The sequence below is a fragment of the Boleophthalmus pectinirostris genome, unplaced genomic scaffold, assembly GCF_026225935.1.
Source record: "Boleophthalmus pectinirostris isolate CB_2022bp ecotype Guang Dong unplaced genomic scaffold, ASM2622593v1 HiC_scaffold_6, whole genome shotgun sequence".
Classification (NCBI taxonomy): Eukaryota; Metazoa; Chordata; class Actinopteri; order Gobiiformes; family Gobiidae; genus Boleophthalmus; species Boleophthalmus pectinirostris.
In genome coordinates, this window is record NW_026571447.1 from 3,462,600 (window position 1) to 3,482,054 (window position 19,455).

Genomic DNA, 19,455 nt, shown 5'->3' on the forward strand with positions numbered 1-19,455 from the left:
TAAATAAAACAACTCAACACAAGCTCATCTTTGCATTAACTCTGTTCTCCAAACCAGAACCAGAACCATGAGCTCATTTAGCAGAGGAAGCTCAGGATGTTCCTTATTTTAATAGATCCATGTTATTATCCAGCAGTGAGGAGCTCTGAGGTTTAATCCCACAATCCACTGCAGATCAAACCCAACGTTTCCAAACACTATTGTACAAGTGACACTGCAGCAGATTATTCATTCAAATCTTCTGCATAAATAAAATTTACATTACTAAACTTTACAATATATAAAGCAAAACGACTCTAGAGCCTGTTTGAGATTATTATGTGTTTTTTTGTTTTGTTTTTTTTTGGCAGCTTTGCACACATGTGTTTATGTTTTACAGAAACAAAAGTTAAACATGACTAAACTGCATAAACAGTGCAGTCCATCATGTGGTTCAACTTCTTTCGGGCTAAAGGACATGACTCAGTGGAATATGAGATGTGCTGCTGGTAGCCTTTTTCTGTAAATGGTGGAAAAGTTTCGTGGCACTAGAAGCTTTTCACTGGCACCAACTTTGGGCGTTCACGTGGATAGTGAAATCAGGGAGGCGAGAGTGCGGGGCGACTAGAGAGAAGACAAACAAGTGAAGTGGAGAAATCAAAATTGAATATAAGCATTATATCAATATATACGATATGTCAGAATTCATATCGAGTTTAAGAAATATCTTGATATATTTAAAATATCGAGATATCACCCACCCCTAAACTGACCCCTCCAAAAAAGTATTAAAAGTATTGTTCCATCTCTTATTTATTTAAACAGTATAGTCATTAAAAACACAAAAAATAACTCAAAATCTCATGTGGGTGAGGGCACAGACTCAAGCAATGAGGTCTATTGATACTTTGCAGTGCCATCATGCTGGGGGTGTTCTACATGTGGGGCTCTATGGTGGAATGTTCAGCAGTTACCATGGAGACATAATGCGCAGATTAGCAAACACTGTCCGAAAGTTTTAAAATTATCTGCAAACTCAAGGAAAAATACAAAATGGATTGAAACAGCACATTTTCAGGAGCCTGTGATCAGGGCGAGCATTCATGGGCCTGTTTAAGAGTTTAATTTTCAACTAAAATGGGAGAGTGACTAATGCTAGAGAGCATTTAACCTGTCTGCTGCCAAAAGGGAAGCATGCATGGGGGTCAACCGGACGCTGTGTTCCAGAGTGCAAAACACAAAAATGACTCAGTTCTTTAGTTGATTACTAACAGACAGATTGGCTTCAAAGGGGAAGTTTGGCATTTTGGACATAATTTCCTAGTGAGCCAGAGTGTTGGAGACCTTATGTCTAGTTCTGCCCCTGAGAGAACCCTCAGTCCGTAGAGCAGTGTGTCTGCAAAGTGCGATCGGGCGACGGCTGCTCTGCGTCGGCTGCTCTGCGTCGGTCCTTTCGCCCGCGGTCACCTGACGGTCTACTCAGGCGCACCTCTGGCGCCCGTCCCGACACTCAGAACTGTAACGATGGCGTTTCACCGCTGCTGACATCGCGGTGATTTTAGTGAATCAAAAACCCACCACTTCAGTCCAGGTTAAAACAAAGCATTGTGACACATGTTACTCACATTTGTATCCAGTAAAATATGACACTTTTTTTCCTGTAATACCACATTACTGCATTACAGCAAAAAGCAAAGCATTACTGTAACTCGTCACTTTTATAACGCTTTACTCCCAACACTGGTTCTGACTAAACCAACTTTCTGGTCAGATTGTGTAAAAGTAAAGTTCAGATTGAATGTGCACTGTGTAACTTTTTGTTTGGGGGTCTGTCAAATGCTTGTTTTTAGGGAGATGTCATTGCTCTGCCTGGAATGTTCCACAGTGTGACATTAAACTTGTGGTTTTATAACTCAAAAAGAAATTGGACCTGGTTTGGTTTGGTCTCCATGAAGATAGAAATGGATTATTATTGCAACAACACATCATCAGTAGGGAAAAACTAACCTGTTTCACGACGGTCTGAACCCAGCTCCCGTTCTCTATGAGTGGGTGAACAATCCAGCGCTTGGATTACCATACTGTAAAACATTCCAGACAAAGCAATGACATTTCCATAGAGAAAAGCATTTGACGGACCCTCCATCGGAAAAGTTACACGTTGCAGAGCCTCACACAGAGCAGTGCCTCTAGTTAGCCTCATCCCCCAGAGTGACAGGTCTGTCTGTTACTTTGTGTTGGCCCCTTGCAGTGGTGCAACATGACAAAGTAAAAGTAATAAAGTAGTCTAGTGTAATCTGCCCTACAAAGACAGAACACAGTAACATCAGGTTTGGTCAAAAATGAGTTCATGTCATTTGTTTCTATGTCAGATCTTCTTTATCATTTGAATAAACATCATGAAAAATATTGAGCTCAAATTGACCTTTGACCCTTATTTGTCAGTTTCTGTTCTGTCTTTGTATCATGAGACAAAAATAAGTTTTCGTGTACAGACAAAAGGCAGAAACAGTGTGTGTTTTGTTTGTGATTTAGTTCATAAATACATTTTATTTTAAATCCAACCTCTGGCCTCCTTGTTTTTGTTGTGGTCTTGGCACAGGGTCTGAACACATTCAATAAATATACCTCTGTATTCAATTATACTTCAATGATCTTTAATGTGAAAGTACTGTGTGTATTTTTTCATACTGTACACACTACTGCAAAGTCACTGTGTCAAACTGTTTCACTGTGGAAGTGAACAAACACATGATGACTCAGCATTGGTGATATGTTCTTATAATGGATGGAAGTCTGGGGTAGCCAGGCTCCGGTCAAATCAAATTCTGGGTCCCTTTTGTGGAACAGTAAACAAAGCGTTGAGATGGATGTAGACGAAGTCAGACATTCTGTGTTGGCAACGATTCCCCAGATTAAAGATTTAAAGCCGGAACTAAGAGAATGTTTGTTGAATTTTATCAAGGGGAAAGACATTATTGTCCTTCTTCCTACAGGATTTGGCGCATTACAGCTGCGTCTGGAGAACAATCTGTTCTCCAGACGCTCTATAGAGCTCCGGGAGCTGACGTCATACCGGCTCATCAGGCACAAGGTGCTCGCGCTGTACGACTCCAGCACAATAACAGATTGTTCTCCAGACGCAGCCGCGATTCATTTCCGAATTATTTTGCCAACAATTTTCCAATACAGATAATGTAATACACAAAGATCAGAGCAAGAACCAATGTGCGAACGTGTGGCTCCAAAGTAGCAAACAGCATTTGTTATTTTAGGCTTATAATTAACCAAATAATTTTATGGAAATAGGCAATAGCTTATTTTATTGATTCAACTTTAAAAATGTCCTGCTTTTAGCCTAGTGTGAGAAATGCTACAGTCGGACTAGATCCAAACCAGAGTCCTGAACCAGCGGGAGAAGCTCCGGTTCAGGCCGGGCTCAGAGGAGCTACAGCGGGGAGTGGTGTCAGGAGCCTTGGCCTGACAAGAACGTTCCCCAGGAACAAAGAGCGCGGAGGTCGGACGCTCAGAACAACATATAACCCACCAAACTATTCACGCTTCTGTCCGGATGCTTTGCATCACCTCGGAACCAGCCGCAGTTCTTGACCGCCGGAGCGAACTGTCCAGACCTGTAGTCCACAGTGCATTCTCGCTTTTCCCGCACGGAACCAGCGTGCAGACGATGACACGGAACAGCTCAGACCCAGTCCATCAAGCACTGGTCTTGCTCGCTACCGTCTGGAACCAGCACATGGAGGACGGAGCCTCCGGACCAAGGACCAGACCGCAGACCCCGTCCTGAGGGATCTGAGCTGCGGTGAGGGCTCCTCTTTATTGCTGTTGCTGCTGCTGTTGTTACCCGTGCTTTTTGTGTTTTACGAGTTCATGATGACTCTTGAGATGAGGATGTCCCGTGGTCTTAACAGGGAACATCTGTGTTGATAATTGGAGGTATTGCTGTTCTACCAGGAAACAGAGGCACGTCAATCGGACCAATTTTGGTTCATTTGGCGATGTACTGCGGATCTGGGACGTCTTCTTCAGCGGAAATATTTTTTTTAAAAACACCCCCGGGGCATTATACGGTCAATGTTTAATCCGTTTAATTTTGATCTGAAGCTCAATGTCTTGTGAATTAAAGTGAGTCTCCGATGGCTTGAAAAATTCAGCGGTGGCGCTATCCATTTTTACTGCCAAAATGGCGGCCCGCCCACCGTGAGTCACGTGGGGTCCGGAGCTCTATAGCAACTAGTCGTCAAAATTTGGGAGCCCGACCTATAATACTTTTGTCTGGACAAAACGGAGTTAAGCTCTTTTGCCTTTGTAGGGCAGTAAGTATAAATTGTAGGTGTCTGTACTTTACATAAGTAGGTTTTATAATGAATACTTTTTACTTTTATTTTACTACATTTGAGAGCAGGTACCTGTACTTTCTACTCCACTACACTTTTGAATGGGACTGAAAAGTAAAAATATTTTTCACTATTGTGTGAGAGCTGCTGAAATGTCTGAAGGTTTATTTTTAACATGTTCGTAGTCTGAGAAAACAAAAATATAAAACTAAAAACAGCTGAAAAAAAAACTTGACTTTATTGTTTCTGTTGAACAAATTCATCAGAAATCTTTATCAAAATCACTACATTTGAAGCTTTGTTGGATCTCAGGATCTGTGTGAAATGCTTTGACTTTTTACTTTTACAGTACATTTTTAAACAAGTACTTTAATGCTTTTACCTAAGTAGATTTTTTTTCATGTGATACTTTTACTTATGTTTTTGCAGTTGAGTACTTGTGGCTCTGGGGCTCTCTGCGTGTGCGTCTCTTGTGTCTCTGCTCATTGGTTTTGTGTTTCAGTTCGGCGTGAGCAGCACTGGGGGCATGTGCCAGCCCATCACGGTGCCCATGTGCCAGGGGCTGTACTACTCCGAGACCCTGGTCCCAAACCTCCTGGGCCACAGCTCCCAGCGCGAGGCCGCCATCCAGATGTCCTTCTTCAACTCCATCGTCCAGACCTTCTGCGCCGTGGACATCCGCCTCTTCCTCTGCCTCGTCTACGCCCCCAAGTGTGTGCGAGGGGAAGTGCAGCGCCCGTGCCGCTCCTTCTGCCTGAGGGCCAAAGAGGGCTGTGGCCGCATGATGGAGCAGCTCAACATGAACTGGCCCCAAGAGCTCAACTGTGAAGCTTTCCCCACACACAACTGCATCTCGGTGAGGAATGAGAATCAGAATCAGAATTTATTTGTCATTTCAGTATAAAAACTACACAGAAACGAAATACTGCACTCAGGTCCAGGTCAACAGCAGCATAGATAATAATAAGAATAAACAGAATGGAGGGTTAAAGCTCTTTTATTACACTGAATGGACTCTAAACCAATGATGTTCATTTTGTCTTCTTATCTACTTTAACTTCTTAGGTTCTTTTTAAAGACAATGCAGTAAAGTGTATTTACCTTGTTGACATGTTTCGGCTGCTGCTGCATCTTCAGAACTGTCACTGGTGTTGGTGGTGACGTGTCGTATATCAGTTGTTGTTACTTCCTGTGGGCGTGGTCAGACCTGATGGACCTGCAGGTCGCTCAGACTGACCACGCCTCCCGTTGCCCGGTGTCTCTGGAGGAGGGTGTCCCAGGTGTGTGAAAGGAGGAACGCTCTGTCATCACGGTTAATGCTGTCTGTGCCTCGTTTCCTGATTTCACCGTCCTCCTTGATCCAGTGTTTGAACTTGTTGTTTTCTGATCCAATGACCCGAGCCCTGGGCTTTTCATTTTCTTTTAACAGACAAAACATCTTATGTTATGATTTCTTGGTCTTTGCTTCTCTACAGTAAATCAAGTAATCCAAAGTATTCAGATTACGTTACTCACTTTAAGTAATTTAATGGATTACGTTACAAACTACATTTTGGGGTATGTAATCTGTAATCTGTAGGGGATTACATTTTAAAAGTCACCTTCCCGACACTGTCACCAGCGCTCCTCCTCAGAGTCTTGTGATGTTGCTGTGACGTGTCGCTCAGTTGATTTAAACAGGTTTTGTCTCTGTCTTCCTACTGGTGGAGGCAGGACGACAGCGCCATCTGCAGTCCCACTTCCTCAGGACAGTATCCCAGGGGTGTGAGAATAAAAAGCCCCTTGTCCTGGTTTATCATCCCGTGGGCATGTTTTTGTATTTCGATGTTTGTTTTCCTCTGTCCCAGTGATGTTTTCTCTGTCCCAGTCCATAATGTGCTTCTCTCTTTTCCAGTGTCAGAGATGGACAATTTGACTTGTTCCTGTTCTGCTTTGTGTTTTGTGGCTCGTGTTTCGCCTTCGCTGTTTCCTTCTTGCATTCTGTCCTATTTTTCTTTTTTCGATGTAGGTTCTGTTGCAGGACATGCAGGGTATTTCGTATATGACATTACATTTATGGTTCTGTTTTGTCTTTCGGGTGGACGAGTAGTTGTCTTTTTACTCTCACACCCCTGGGATACTGTCCTGAGGAAGTGGGACTGCAGATGGTGCTGTCGTCCTGCCTCCTCCAGTAGGAAGACAGCACCAAAACTTGTTCAAAGCAGCAACATCACGTGACCACTCTGAGGAAGAGCACAGGGAGCAGAACAAACTGTCAGGTATGAAACAAAACTCTGTAAAAAGAACCTAATAACATAAAATATCGGAAGACCAAATGAATCTCATTGCACTACACCCCCACGCATTTTTGAGTAATACAGGTTTATTAGTCTGTCTACTACATCTCCAAAGCTCAAAATGCTCAGTTCCACATTGTGATGTCATGAAGCAGTTTAGTATATTTATTTTTTATTTAATGAGACAGGGACAGTGCACAATCTACATCAGGGGTGTCAAACATACGGCCCAGGGGCCAGATCCGGTCCTCCAAGACCATTAATCTGGCCCTCGGCTGATTTTCTACTGAAATATTTGAATTATATTTTCTATTAAAATATTGGTAATTTTCTGTGGTGTTTATCACAGCAGCGTCTCCAGTGTCTCTGTACGTGGCCCCTCCCTCCAGAGCAGCACAAATGAAGACTTGTCTCTTTCCAAACGCTCTTAACTCTTTCCCCCATGAAGTCGACATTTGATGACCCTCCCTTGTTTCCTTAATGACGTCTTTTGACACCTCCGCTGTATCACTAAAGAAGTGCTTTGACGATCATTACAAATGGCTTGGTTTTTCACATGTAAACAGAGGCTGTGATAGTTGGAGGCCACTGCAACCCACACATACTAATATACAGTGTTGGGGAGTAACAGATTACATGTACTGCAGTTACGTAATCAGAGTACAAATTATGAGTAACTGTATTCATTTACAGTTACTGTTTCAGTGAGTGGTAATTAGATTACAGTTACTTAGTTGAAATAAATGGATTACACGGCGGTATTTTCCTGTTTTCACATTTTGGGCCACTCATTGCTGGAAACTATACCAGGTCTAAACTAGATCTAAACCAGGACTAAAACCAGGTCTAAACTAGATCTAAACCAGGACTAAAACCAGGTCTAAAACAGGATTTAACATATTTTTCTTTTCTTTTAGCAGACAAAACATCTTATGTTACGATATCCTCATCTTTACTCCTCTACAGCAAATCAAGTAATCCAAAATTTTGGGGTTTGTAATCTGTAATCTGTAGGGGAATACATTTTAAAAGTCACCTTCCCAACACTGCTGATATATGTATGGGTTGTTCCAAGTAGGCGTCAAAGGGGGAAAGAGTTAAAGGACGATCGTTTTGACTGTTGACCGTGACACCCTCATCAACAAAATGTCTAACATGAGAAAAGTGGATCCGTGTGCAGGATTTTACAAGAAAAAAGGACTTATTCCTATTTACATACAAGTTCATGTTAAAACATTGTGTTGAAATTGCATTTTTCTTAAAGTTTCAGGTTGTTCATTATAATATTCTGTAAAAGAAAGAGTTCATCAATTAAAAAAAGATTTCTGTAATAGATGTGTTTCTCTGCACAAATATTTGAACTTGTTATTTTGGGGTTTATATGACATGACTTTTCTGATCCGGCCCCTTTGGGATCAAAGACGGTTGGATACAGCCCCCGGACCAAAATGAGTTTGTCGCCCCTGATCTACATGAATCTTAACAGGAGAGTTGTATTGTTCCAGGTTGTAGATCCAGTTCTCATTTCCACCTGTTGTCCCCGGGCAGGTTGATGTTCTATTTCATAAAATCAAACATACAAAGAGAATGTTTTTATAATGACTGGATCATAACAATTCTGTAAACTCATTCACACCCAGTTGTCTCAGCACCTTAAAATCATCCTCCTTATCAAAATCATCATTCAGTTCATTCACTTCACATGACACACTCTCCAGACACTCCTCGGTCCACAATATGGGTGAAGCTTTTGTTTGAGAGGAGTCGCGGTTTCACCAGGTGTGAGAATGTGCTGCAGTTTGTCCATGTGATCATCTCTGTTGGTCACATGTTCCACTGATGGACAGCCTTGGCTGAAATCCGTGTATCGTTCGTTCATTTTTTTAAAAATAAAACCAAAAATAAGAAAACTTATAAGATTAAGAAAAAATAAAAAAAATTCTTCATTATTTGTCTCCAAAAACAGATAACGATTTGTTTTTTTCAGTTTTTGATTTTGTGTTTAAATGATAAATGGAAAAAAACGGATAATGGACGTTTCCCGTTTCCGTGACTTAAACTGCGATGTCTGCATAGACTGATCAGGACTGAGACCGGGACCAGACTGGGACCAGGTCAGGACTGAGACGGGGACTGAGACCGGGACTGAAACCGGAACCAGGACTAGGACTGAACCAGGACTGATCTCAGGACTAAACCAGATTCCAGTGTCAGTCCTGGTCTGGTAACAATCTCAGTCCCGGTATCAGTCCTGGATCAGTCCTGGATCAGTCCTGGATCAGTCCTGGATCAGTCCTGGATCAGTCCTGGATCAGTCCAGGCTCAGTCCAGGATCAGTCCTGGATCAGTCCTGGTTCAGTCCTGGTTCAGTCCTGGCTCAGTCCTGGATCAGTCCTGGATCAGTCCTGGATCAGTCCTGGATCAGTCCTGGATCAGTACTGGTTCAGTCCTGGTTCAGTCCTGGTTTAGTCCTGGTTCAGTCTGTGATTAGTCCTGGTTCAGTCCCAGGTTCAGTCCCAGGTTCAGTCCCAGTCTCAGTCCTGGTTCAGTCCTGGATCAGTTTGTATGCGGCAAAAAAGTCCATCATCGCAGTTTAAGTCACGGAAACCGGGAAACGTCCATTATCCATTTTTTCCATTATTCATTTAAACACAAATACTTGTTTTTTCGTTTTCTTATTTTTGGTTTTATTCTGAAAAACGAATGAACGAATGATACATGGATTGGCTGAGTTTCCAAATACTGCCCTGGGTTTGTGGATCCTGCTCTCTCAGTGGAAGGAGCGGCTCGGGAGGTGGTTTCAGAGCTCAGAGAAACAGCAGCAGTATTGTGAATGATCTTAAACAAGAGACAAACATCTTCACACATGATCAGGGTTGCAAAAATGCTTAAAATGCTGCGTTTCACAAGAATATGACAGTGCTGAAATAGTCCATATCGGTAGTGTTAAAGTGAACAGCTCCTTTTACCTTTTGTTCAGCAGAGATCGGCAATTCCAGGGCTGAAATGATCCAAATGATTCTAAATGAAGGTGCATGGAGCATTTTCTCTATTACCACGTGACATCACAAGGTGGAACAGAGTTGTTTTCTGTTTGAGAGAAGAACTCAAACTAACCTGAATCTGTAGAGTTTGTGTGATGAAATAAAACACAACTCCAGGTGTGTTTTGTGATGAGGAAACTACATTATAACATAGATCAGAAAATAGCGTAAGATGTTTTGTTTTTGTTTTTGTTTTTTTTCCAAGTGCATATGACTAGACTTCTGATTGAATTCTTTGGTAACACTTTATAATAACTACACCTTATTTAGCCTTAATAATGCATGAACAAAGACTTAATTAATAATGATTCACGCTTAGTAACTACTTAATTAGTACCTGCATTAGCACTTAACTTGCACTTAATTCTCCTGTGCTGTAAATAGTTACTCATAAGTATTTCTTACTTAATTACTCATGAACTAACCATTTGTGTGTGCATTTGTAAATGTATATTTAAGTACAACTTTGAGCATTTATTAATGATTAATAAGCCATGAGAGAATGATTTACTAGTCATGCATTATTGTTTCTCTGGAATTTGACCAAACTTAACAAATGTTTAATAAACATAATTAGTCTTCACTTTAGAAAAACTCTCAGAAAGACTTAACTAACAGATAACAGCTGCCTGAATCATCATTGCATTACATTATTAGTAAATCATTCTCTCATATCTTACTAATGATTAATAAATGCTCAAATATGTACTTAAATATGCATTTGTAAACATGCAAATGGTTAGTTCATGAGTAATTAAGAAGTATTGAGTAACTATTTACAGCACAGGCCAATTAAGTGCAAGTTAAGTGCTAATTCAGGTAGTAATTAAGTAGTTACTAAGCGTGAATCATTATTAATTAAGTCTTTGTTCATGCTTTATTAAGGCTAAATAAGGTGTAGTTATTATAGTGTTACCAATTCTTTTTCTTCTGTTTGACGTGTTTTTTGTGTTTTCAGGAGGGTGGCGATGCTGAGGTACGTGAACTCTGACCTACTTCAATCTAATCCTTGGTATTTGATCAGGTTTGGTGTTTATTTAAAGAAAGGTGAAGACATTTTAGTTCAAAGAGACTGCAAATTTAGAAAGACTGCAAGTTTTTCTCTAAATACTGGTATAAAAGTCATCCGTTTTTGGCCTAAGTGACGTACTGTGGCTTTAAAATGTGTTGCTAAAGGGCATATGTTATGTAAAATGTTGCATAGTACTCCTTTCATTTTCAAATATATATTTATTACAACCCCAATTCCAATGAAGCTGGGACGCTCTGTAAAACTTAAAAAAAATACAGAATACCATGATTTGCAAATCCTTTTCAACCTATACTGAACCGAATAAACTACAAAGACATGATATTTAATGTTCAAACTGATAAACTTTATTGTTTTTATGCAAATATTGACTCATTTTCAATTTGATGCCTGCAACATGTTCCAATAAAACTGGGACAGGGGCAACAAAAGAATGGGAAAATTGGGGAATGCTTAAAATCCACCTGTTTGGAACATTCCACAGGTGAACATGCAGTGCTGGGGAGTAACAGATTACATGTACCGGAGTTACATAATCAGAATACAAATTATGAGTAACTGTATTTAGTTACAGTTGCTGTTTCCATGAGTGGTAATTGGATTACAGTTACTTTGTTGAAATTAATGGATTACATGGCGGTATTTTCCTGTTTTCACATTTTGGGCTATATCACTTTTTTTTAAAAATAATTTTATTTTGGTAATTCCACTCATTGCCGGAAACCCAAACAGACCGCGCGCATTAAAAGTTACATAAACAGCTTGTTAACGATTGGTGGCGTCAGTCACACAATGGACGAGGTCGTTAATAAGCATTGTTGTTAAGAACCTGATTCTGCATCATTTTGAGTAAAAAACATCAAATATTACAGATTTTTATTGGGCTGGCGCCTTTATGTTTGTACTGAAAGTGATTTTTAAATAAACAATCTGACACTAACAGTAGGTGGACATAATTTAAAGCAGCAGTGATCTCATATAGAAATCATTTCTCTATCAATAATATTTATAATATGGTTAAGGAAACACTGAGGTTTTTATTTTCTTTTAGCAGACAAAACATCTTATGTGAAGACTGTTACGTCCCCTTTGCTCGGGGAGAAAGGGAAGTAACAAAAAAAAAAAACAGGATGTTAAAGGTTTAACTAAAAATTGTGCATTTATTATTTACAGTGTAAGGGAAGACAAAAAAAAAACAGGCAATTAAGGTGAAAATAAATAGGAATTAAACAAAATAATCTAATAAACTAAAGAGCCCTAACTAAATACAATGTACCAAATCTAACTCAAGGTTTACTGCGAACAAAAAAGGTGTCTCAACGAACTAAACAAGGCAACAGCCGGCAATATAACAAACTGAGACAACCCAAACATCAAACAAAAGGGTGAGCTGGCTGCAGTGATCCAGCCGCCTCGAGCAGGTGGAAGATGGTCCCTTTTCAATCCCCCGCTATCACAGGTGGCATCCGCGGATTGGTGGAAGCGCAGGGATGAAGGGCCAATCGCCAACGCGCTGCGACGCCAGCCTCCGTCCCCCATCAGGTACTCCCACGCATCTGGGTCCAGGGCTCACGGACCGGGAGCATCATGCGCAGACAAAAGCAATTACAGAAGAACGGGAGCACTTTAAACAAATATCACAGGGCCGGGGCCCGTAACAAGATTTCCTAGTCTTTGCTTCTCTACAGCAAATCTATTCATGGAGACTTGGGCTCAACAGACAATTTGAAGAGAACAAACAACAATTTGGAGGATGTGGTTCATGTAGTTTTAAAAAACATGACAATATCAAGTAATCCAAAGTATTCAGATTATATTACTCACTTTAAGTAATTTAATGGATTACGTTACAAACTACATTTTGGGGTATGTAATCTGTAATCTGTAGGGGAATACATTTTAAAAGTCACCTTCCCAACACTGTGAACAGGTCAATTGGAAACAGGTGAGTGTCATGATCAGGTGTAAAAGGAGTTTCCTCGAAGGGCTCAGTCATTCACCAGCAATGATGGGGCAAGGTTCACCACTTTGTCAACTACTGTGTGAGCAAATAGTCCAACAGTTTAAGAACAACATTTCTCAACATATAATTGCAAGGAATTTAGGGATTTCATCACTGCACTGCACTGCAATCTCTGCACGTAGGAACGTTGGAACGTGTTGCGGACATCAAATTGAAAATGAGTGAATATTTGCATAAAAACAATAAAGTTAATCAGTTTGAACATTAATATCATGTCTTTGTAGTTTATTCCGTTCAATATACACTACCGTTCAAAAGTTTGGGGTCATCCAGACAATTTTGTGTTTTCCACGAAAAGTCAAACTTATTTACCACCATGAGTTGTAAAATGAATAGAAAATATAGTCAAGACATTGACAAGGTTAGAAATAATGATTTGTATTTGAAATCATAATTTTTTCCATCAAACTTTGCTTTCGTCAAAGAATCCTCCATCTGCAGCATTTTCAGCATTGCAGACTTTTAGTATTCTAGCTGTTAATTTGTTGAGATAATCTGGAGAAATTTCACCCCACATTTCTAGAAGCCCATTCCACAAGTTGGATTGGCTGGATGGGCACTTCTTGTGTACTGTACGGTCAAGCTGCTCCCACAACAGCTCAATGGGACAACAGCTCAATGGGGTTTAGATCTGGAGACTGCGCTGGCCACTCCACTACAGATAGAACACCAGCTGCCTGCTTCTTCTCTAAATAGTTCTTGCACAATTTGGAGGTGTGTTTGGGTCATTGTCCTGTTGTAGGATGAGCTTGGCTCCAATCAAGCTCTGTCCACAGGGTCTGGCATGGTGTTGCAAAATGGAGTGATACCCTTCCTTATTCAAAATCCCCTTTTGCCCTGAACAAATCTCCCACCTTACCAGCACCAAAGCAACCCCAGACCATCACATTACCCCCACCATGTTTGACAGATGGCGTCAGGCACTCTTCCAGCATCTTTTCAGTTGTTCTGAGTAGGGATGGGCATTCGATGAAATTTTCTTAATCGATCGCCGGAAGAACTAACAATCGATTATCGATTAATCATTAACGTTTTTATATTAAAATGATCATCATTATTATTACTATCTGCACTACTAATCTGCATAAATAAATTCAACTTTACGACATATAAACCATAACAACTCTAGAGCCACATCAGCCCGTTTGACATTATATGTGTTTAATTCAGTTTTGTTCAACTCTCACAGAAACCAAACTTAAAACAGCATCGCTAATTTGTATAAACTAAGCGAAGATAAAACTACAGCTCTTGTGTCGCTGATGTGGTTCAATTTCTGTCAGATTAAAAGACATGACTCAGGTGAATACAGGTTAGTGTGACCAGATTTGCGTTTGTCAAAACCAGGACACCGTACGGGGGGAGGGGGGCGGGGCCTCGTCATCCACATTTCGCGACTCTCACCTGGTAAAACTTTTTCCCACTGGACACTGAAACATATGTGCTGCTTTATACACTGTGCACATGGACTCACACTTGTCCCGAACGCAACGGTAAGCCTGGAATTTCTTGTACAAATCATCGTTAAATCCACATTTGTGCTTCGGTACGTTGCAGACTGACCCACTGTTTGTGTCTCGCTCCTTCTGAGTGCAGAGACACATGTACACACCTGTTTGGTCACACTACACACAGCAACACACATTCGGTTTGTCGATTAAAATTAACGTAATCGATGAAATTCTTAATGATCAATTATCAATTAATCAATTAATCATGCCCATCCCTAGTTCTGCGTCTCACAAATGTTCTTCTGTGTGATCCAAACACCTCAAACTTCGATTTGTATGTCCATAACACTTTTTTCCAATTTTCCTCTGTCCAATGTCTGTTCTTTTTTACTGTGGTTAGAGCCTGTTTGTGTTGTTCTAAGAAGGAAGTAGTACACAGGAAGGAAATAGGAATAGGAAATCTTCAGTTTCTTTGTCATTTCTCGCATGGAATAGCCTTCATTTTTAAGAACAAGAATAGACTGTCGAGTTTCACATGAAAGTTTTCTTTTTCTGGCAATTTTGAGCATTAAATTGGCCCCACAAATGTGATGATGCTCCAGATACTCAACCTGCTCAAAGAAAGGTCAGTTTTATAGCTTTTCTAACCAGCTAAACTGTTTTCAGCTGTACTAACATGATTGTACAAGGGTTTTCGAATCATCCATTAGCCTTCTGACACAATGAGCAAACACATTGGACCATTAGAACACTGGAGTGACAGTTGCTGGAAATGGGCCTCTGTACACCTATGTAGATATTGCACCAAAAACCAGACATTTGCAGCTAGAATAGTCATTTACCACATTAGCGATGTATAGAGTGTATTTCTGATTAGTTTAAATCAGAGGTGCTCACACTTTTTCAGCGTGCGAGCTACTTACAAAATGACCAAGTAAAAATGATCGACCTAATTCAAAGCCAAACAAACTGCACTGAAACACTCTGTGCCCCTTTTTTGGAGCCTCACCCACAGTTTGAGAACCTCTTCTTTAAGAGAACTTCCTCTGGCACTTTACACAAAACTGTGAAAAAAGTGAAGGAAGATTTTTAAACCTGTTTTTTAAAGTTCCAAACTGAAGTTGCATTCTTTTCTGGTTTTGCAGTGATATTTACCAGCCTCTGCACGTTTACCAAACCAAACGCACATCGTGACAAACACAGATGCATTTGTGCACTTTTGTTAGACAAACTTCAGCCAAATGTGGCAGTAGGTCTGTTCTGTAGATCCGCTCTATGCTGTAGACCTGCTTTGTGCCAACACTGGAACACAAATTTAGACTGGTTTTTGCTTCACGTTTGGTCTTGCTCTTCTAATCAGCGCACTGTGGGAGGGGCTTGTGTTCGCTGTACGCAGGAAGGAGCGAGAGCGTGAAAAGGCGAGGGGCGGCGTGCTGACGTGAGGCAGATGGACAGGTAGGATGTTTAGGAAGTTGAACCTGCCCTGTGATGCCCGCTGGTACACGAGGGCACACGCTGTTGCAGACGAGCCGTGCATAGGGAGCGTGTGTGTTTGTGATGTGCCGTAGAGTCTCTGCGGGTTTCAAATGAGCGCACAGATCGCACTGAGACGCCCCACACGCTCCTGCACCCCGCTACAAGTTTATTGCCAACAGCAGCGGCCGTAATGAAATATGATCGCACTTGTTGAGTGTCAGACGTCGAGTGAGAGACAAGACCGAGTCCAAACACGAGACGAGACACGGCGATCTACCCACACGACCTTGGCGATCGACTGGTAGATCGTGATAGATGTATTGAGCACCCTTGGTTTAAAGTTATCTTCATTGAAAAAAACAGTGCTTTTCTTTCAAATATAAGGACATTTCTATGTGACCCCAAACTTGTGAAAGGTAGTGTAGGTTGAAAAGGATTTGCACATCATTGTATTCTGTTTTTTTTGTTTGTTTTGTTTTGTTTTTTTAGGTTTACGCAGTGTCCCAACTTCACTGGAATCGGGGTTGTATTAATTACACATGTTATAGCTATGTTTACCTCTAAAATATAAAGTGTTTTGTCCAGCGAGCTATTGCAGATAAAATATTTGACTGGATTGTTCATTTGACCCTCAATTTCTCATCTCATCATTATTTCTGTGACAAACCACTCCTCAGTTTTAGTAAACAGACATGTACAAAACATTCCCACAGACCAGTGCCAAACAGATCCTGGCGCGGCTCAACGCTGGAGGATTCTCTGTCTTCGGCAACAGTGGGTTTATGTTTGAATAAATAGAATAATGTGTTTTTATTATTATTGTTTATTCATCGGTGTTTTACGGTCTCCTCTCCAGGTCTCACTCTGAGGACCGCCTTCCTGCTGCTCACCGCCGCGGACGTATCCTTTAAACTGGTTTAGACCTGGGTTAGTCCTGTTTAGTCCTGGTTTAGACCTGGTGTAGTCCACATTTAGTTCTGGGTTAGTCCTGGTTTAGTCCTGGTTTAGACCTACTTTAGTCATGGTTTAGTCCTGGTTTAATCCTGAGTCCTGGTTTAGTCCACATTTAGTTCTGGTTTAGTCCTGGTCTAGACCTGGTGTAGTCATGGTTTAGTCCTGGTTTAGTCCACATTTAGTTCTGGTGTAGTCCTGGGTCCTGGTCTAGACCTGGTGTAGTCTTGACCTGGAGGAGCTGGAGGACGTGTCTGGGGTGAAGGAAGTCTGGGAGTCCCTGCTTAGGCTGCTCCCCCCGCGACCCGGCCCCGGATAAGCGGACGAAAATGGATGGATGGATGGATAGTCCTGGTTTAGTCCACATTTAGTTCTGGTGTAGTCATGGTTTAGTCCTGGTTTAGTCTACATTTAATCCTGGTTTAGTCCTGAGTCCTGGTCTAGACCTGGTGTAGTCTTGGTTTAGTCCTGGTTTAGTCCACAATTAGTCCTGGTTTAGTCCACAATTAGTCCTGGTTTAGTCCACATTTAGTCCTGGTTTAGTCCACAATTAGTCCTGGTTTAGTCCACATTTAGTCCTGGTTTAATCCACATTTAGTCCTGGTTTAGTCCACATTTAGTCCTGGTTTAGTCCACATTTAGTCCTGGTTTAGTTCACATTTAGTCCTAGTTTAGACCTGGTGTAGTCCACATTTAGTTCTGGGTTAGTCCTGGTTTAGACCTACTTTAGTCATGGTTTAGTCCTGGTTTAATCCTGAGTCCTGGTTTAGTCCACATTTAGTTCTGGTTTAGTCCTGGTTTAGACCTGGTTTAGACCTCCTGGTGTAGTCATGGTTTAGTCCACATTTATTCCTGGTTTAGACCTGGTGTAGTCCACATTTAGTTCTGGGTTAGTCCTAGTTTAGACCTACTTTAGTCATGGTTTAGTCCTTGTTTAATCCTGAGTCCTGGTTTAGACCTGGTGTAGTCATGGTTTAGTCCTGGTTTAGTCCACATTTAGTTCTGGTTTAGTCCACATTTAGTCCTGGTTTAGTCCTGAGTCCTGGTCTACACCTGGTGTAGTCTTGGTTTAGTCCTGGTTTAGTCCACATTTAGTTCTGGTTTAGTCCTGGTTTAGTCCTGGTTTAGTCCACATTTAGTTCTGGTTTAGTCCTGGTTTAGACCTCCTGGTGTAGTCATGGTTTAGTCCACATTTAGTCCTGGTTTAGTCCCGAGTCCTGATCTAGATCTGGTGCAGTCATGGTTTTAGTACCAATTTAGTCTGATCAATCAGTCGTTCATCAAACAGTGGGACTAGTTCTGGTCTAGTACTGGTTTACTCTTGGTTTGGCCCTGATTTAATCCTGGATTAGCCGTGGTTTAGGATCTGGATTAGTCCTGGTTTAGTCCTGGTTTAGTCTTGGTTTAGACCTGGTTTAGTCCTGGTTTAGACCTGGTTTAGTTCTGAGTTAGTTCTGGGTTAGTCTTGGTTTGGTCTGGGTTGAATTCTAATTTAGACCAAGGTTATATTCAAAACTCTTATCATTTATGAGTTCAAATGGACTGTCAGAAGTTATTCAGAAGTTATGGTTGAGTATGACTGGTTAAGAATGATTGTATTTGTAGGTCCCTCTGTTTCAGTCCAGTTTACACGATGAAATAATTTATGAAGCACTTTTAAATCTTAACTCTTTGGTTTATGACTGAACCAAAGACTTGTTCATAATTTTGTAAGCCTCCACAAAATATTGCAGTAAGTATTGTACCGTGAGAAGTATATCGTGAAAAGATCGTACGGAGAAATGAGGATATGGTCGCGTCCGTACCGCACATCTTTCAGTCAGAAGTTTCAGTCGTGGTTGTGTTTCCTGAGTGGGAGCAGGCAGACCACTCCGGGGGCCTCAGCTCTGTGGAGTATTTTAACATGGAACACTTTGTGGCCACTGTGAGGAGGGAGTACGTGGAGCTGAACCAGGGACGCACCCCCCCTGCAGTCTCACAGGAGCAGCTGCAGACGGCGCTGTTCAAACGCGGTAAGAGAACACGGCTGTCCAAATGAACTACACAGATTCATACAAATGAGTTGAAATTGTACATAACTAACATATAAAGTGTGATCATCGTGTGCAAACAGCATCAAACTCGAGTCTCTAATCCAAAGAAACATGTTGTCAGACTGGGGAGGTCAGGGTCAGGCTTTATTGGATCTATACAACTGTAAACGGAAAAACGTAAGGTGGCTTAGTTCAATGGGGCAGCGTGAATCGATAGACGTCACTGTCGATTTAGACTGCCGGTAGCTCATTTCGACAGAACACTGGGAATAACTTTGTACAACTGAAAAATGTTTACAATGAACTTGTTCTGTTTTTCACACTATTAAGACAGTAAAAATTAGGTACCGTATTTTTTTTACTAAAAGTCGCACTTTTTTTCATGGTTTGGATTAGGGATGGGCATGATTAATCGATTAATCGATAATTGATCATTAAGAATTTCATCGATTACGTTCATTTTAGTCCGATGAGGTTCATTTGGTCTTCCAATAATTTATGTCATTAGGTTCTTTTTTTCAGACCAAGAGTTTGTTTTCATACCTGACAGTTTGGACTGCTCACTAGCGCTCTTCCTCAGAGTGGTCATGTGATGCTGCTGTGACGTGTCCGGTCAGCTGATTTATACAGGTTTTGGCGCTGTCTTCCTACCTGTGGAGGCAGGATAAACCAGGACAAGGAGCTTTTTTACTCTCGCACACCTGGGATACTGTCCTGAGGAAGTGGGACTGCAGAAATCCTGTTTAAATTAGCTGACCGGACACGTCACAGCAGCATCACATGACCACTCTGAGGAAGACGCTAGTGAGCAGTCCAAACTGTCAGGTATGAAAACAA

The 19,455-nt window shown here is 41.2% G+C and overlaps 1 protein-coding gene across 1 annotated transcript in view; it reads left to right on the plus strand.

Moving 5' to 3' along the window:
- LOC110163992 (uncharacterized) overlaps positions 1-18,630 on the plus strand; it is a 60,209-nt gene extending 41,579 nt beyond the window's left edge. The window contains exons 5-9 of the mRNA XM_055164092.1: positions 4,837-5,190; positions 10,613-10,630; positions 16,348-16,408; positions 16,491-16,534; positions 18,447-18,630. Of these exons, the coding sequence (XP_055020067.1) occupies positions 4,837-5,190; positions 10,613-10,630; positions 16,348-16,408; positions 16,491-16,534; positions 18,447-18,623 (654 nt within the window). The 3' untranslated portion in view covers positions 18,624-18,630. The remainder of the gene's footprint in view (positions 1-4,836; positions 5,191-10,612; positions 10,631-16,347; positions 16,409-16,490; positions 16,535-18,446) is intronic.
- The last annotated feature ends 825 nt before the right edge of the window (positions 18,631-19,455 follow it).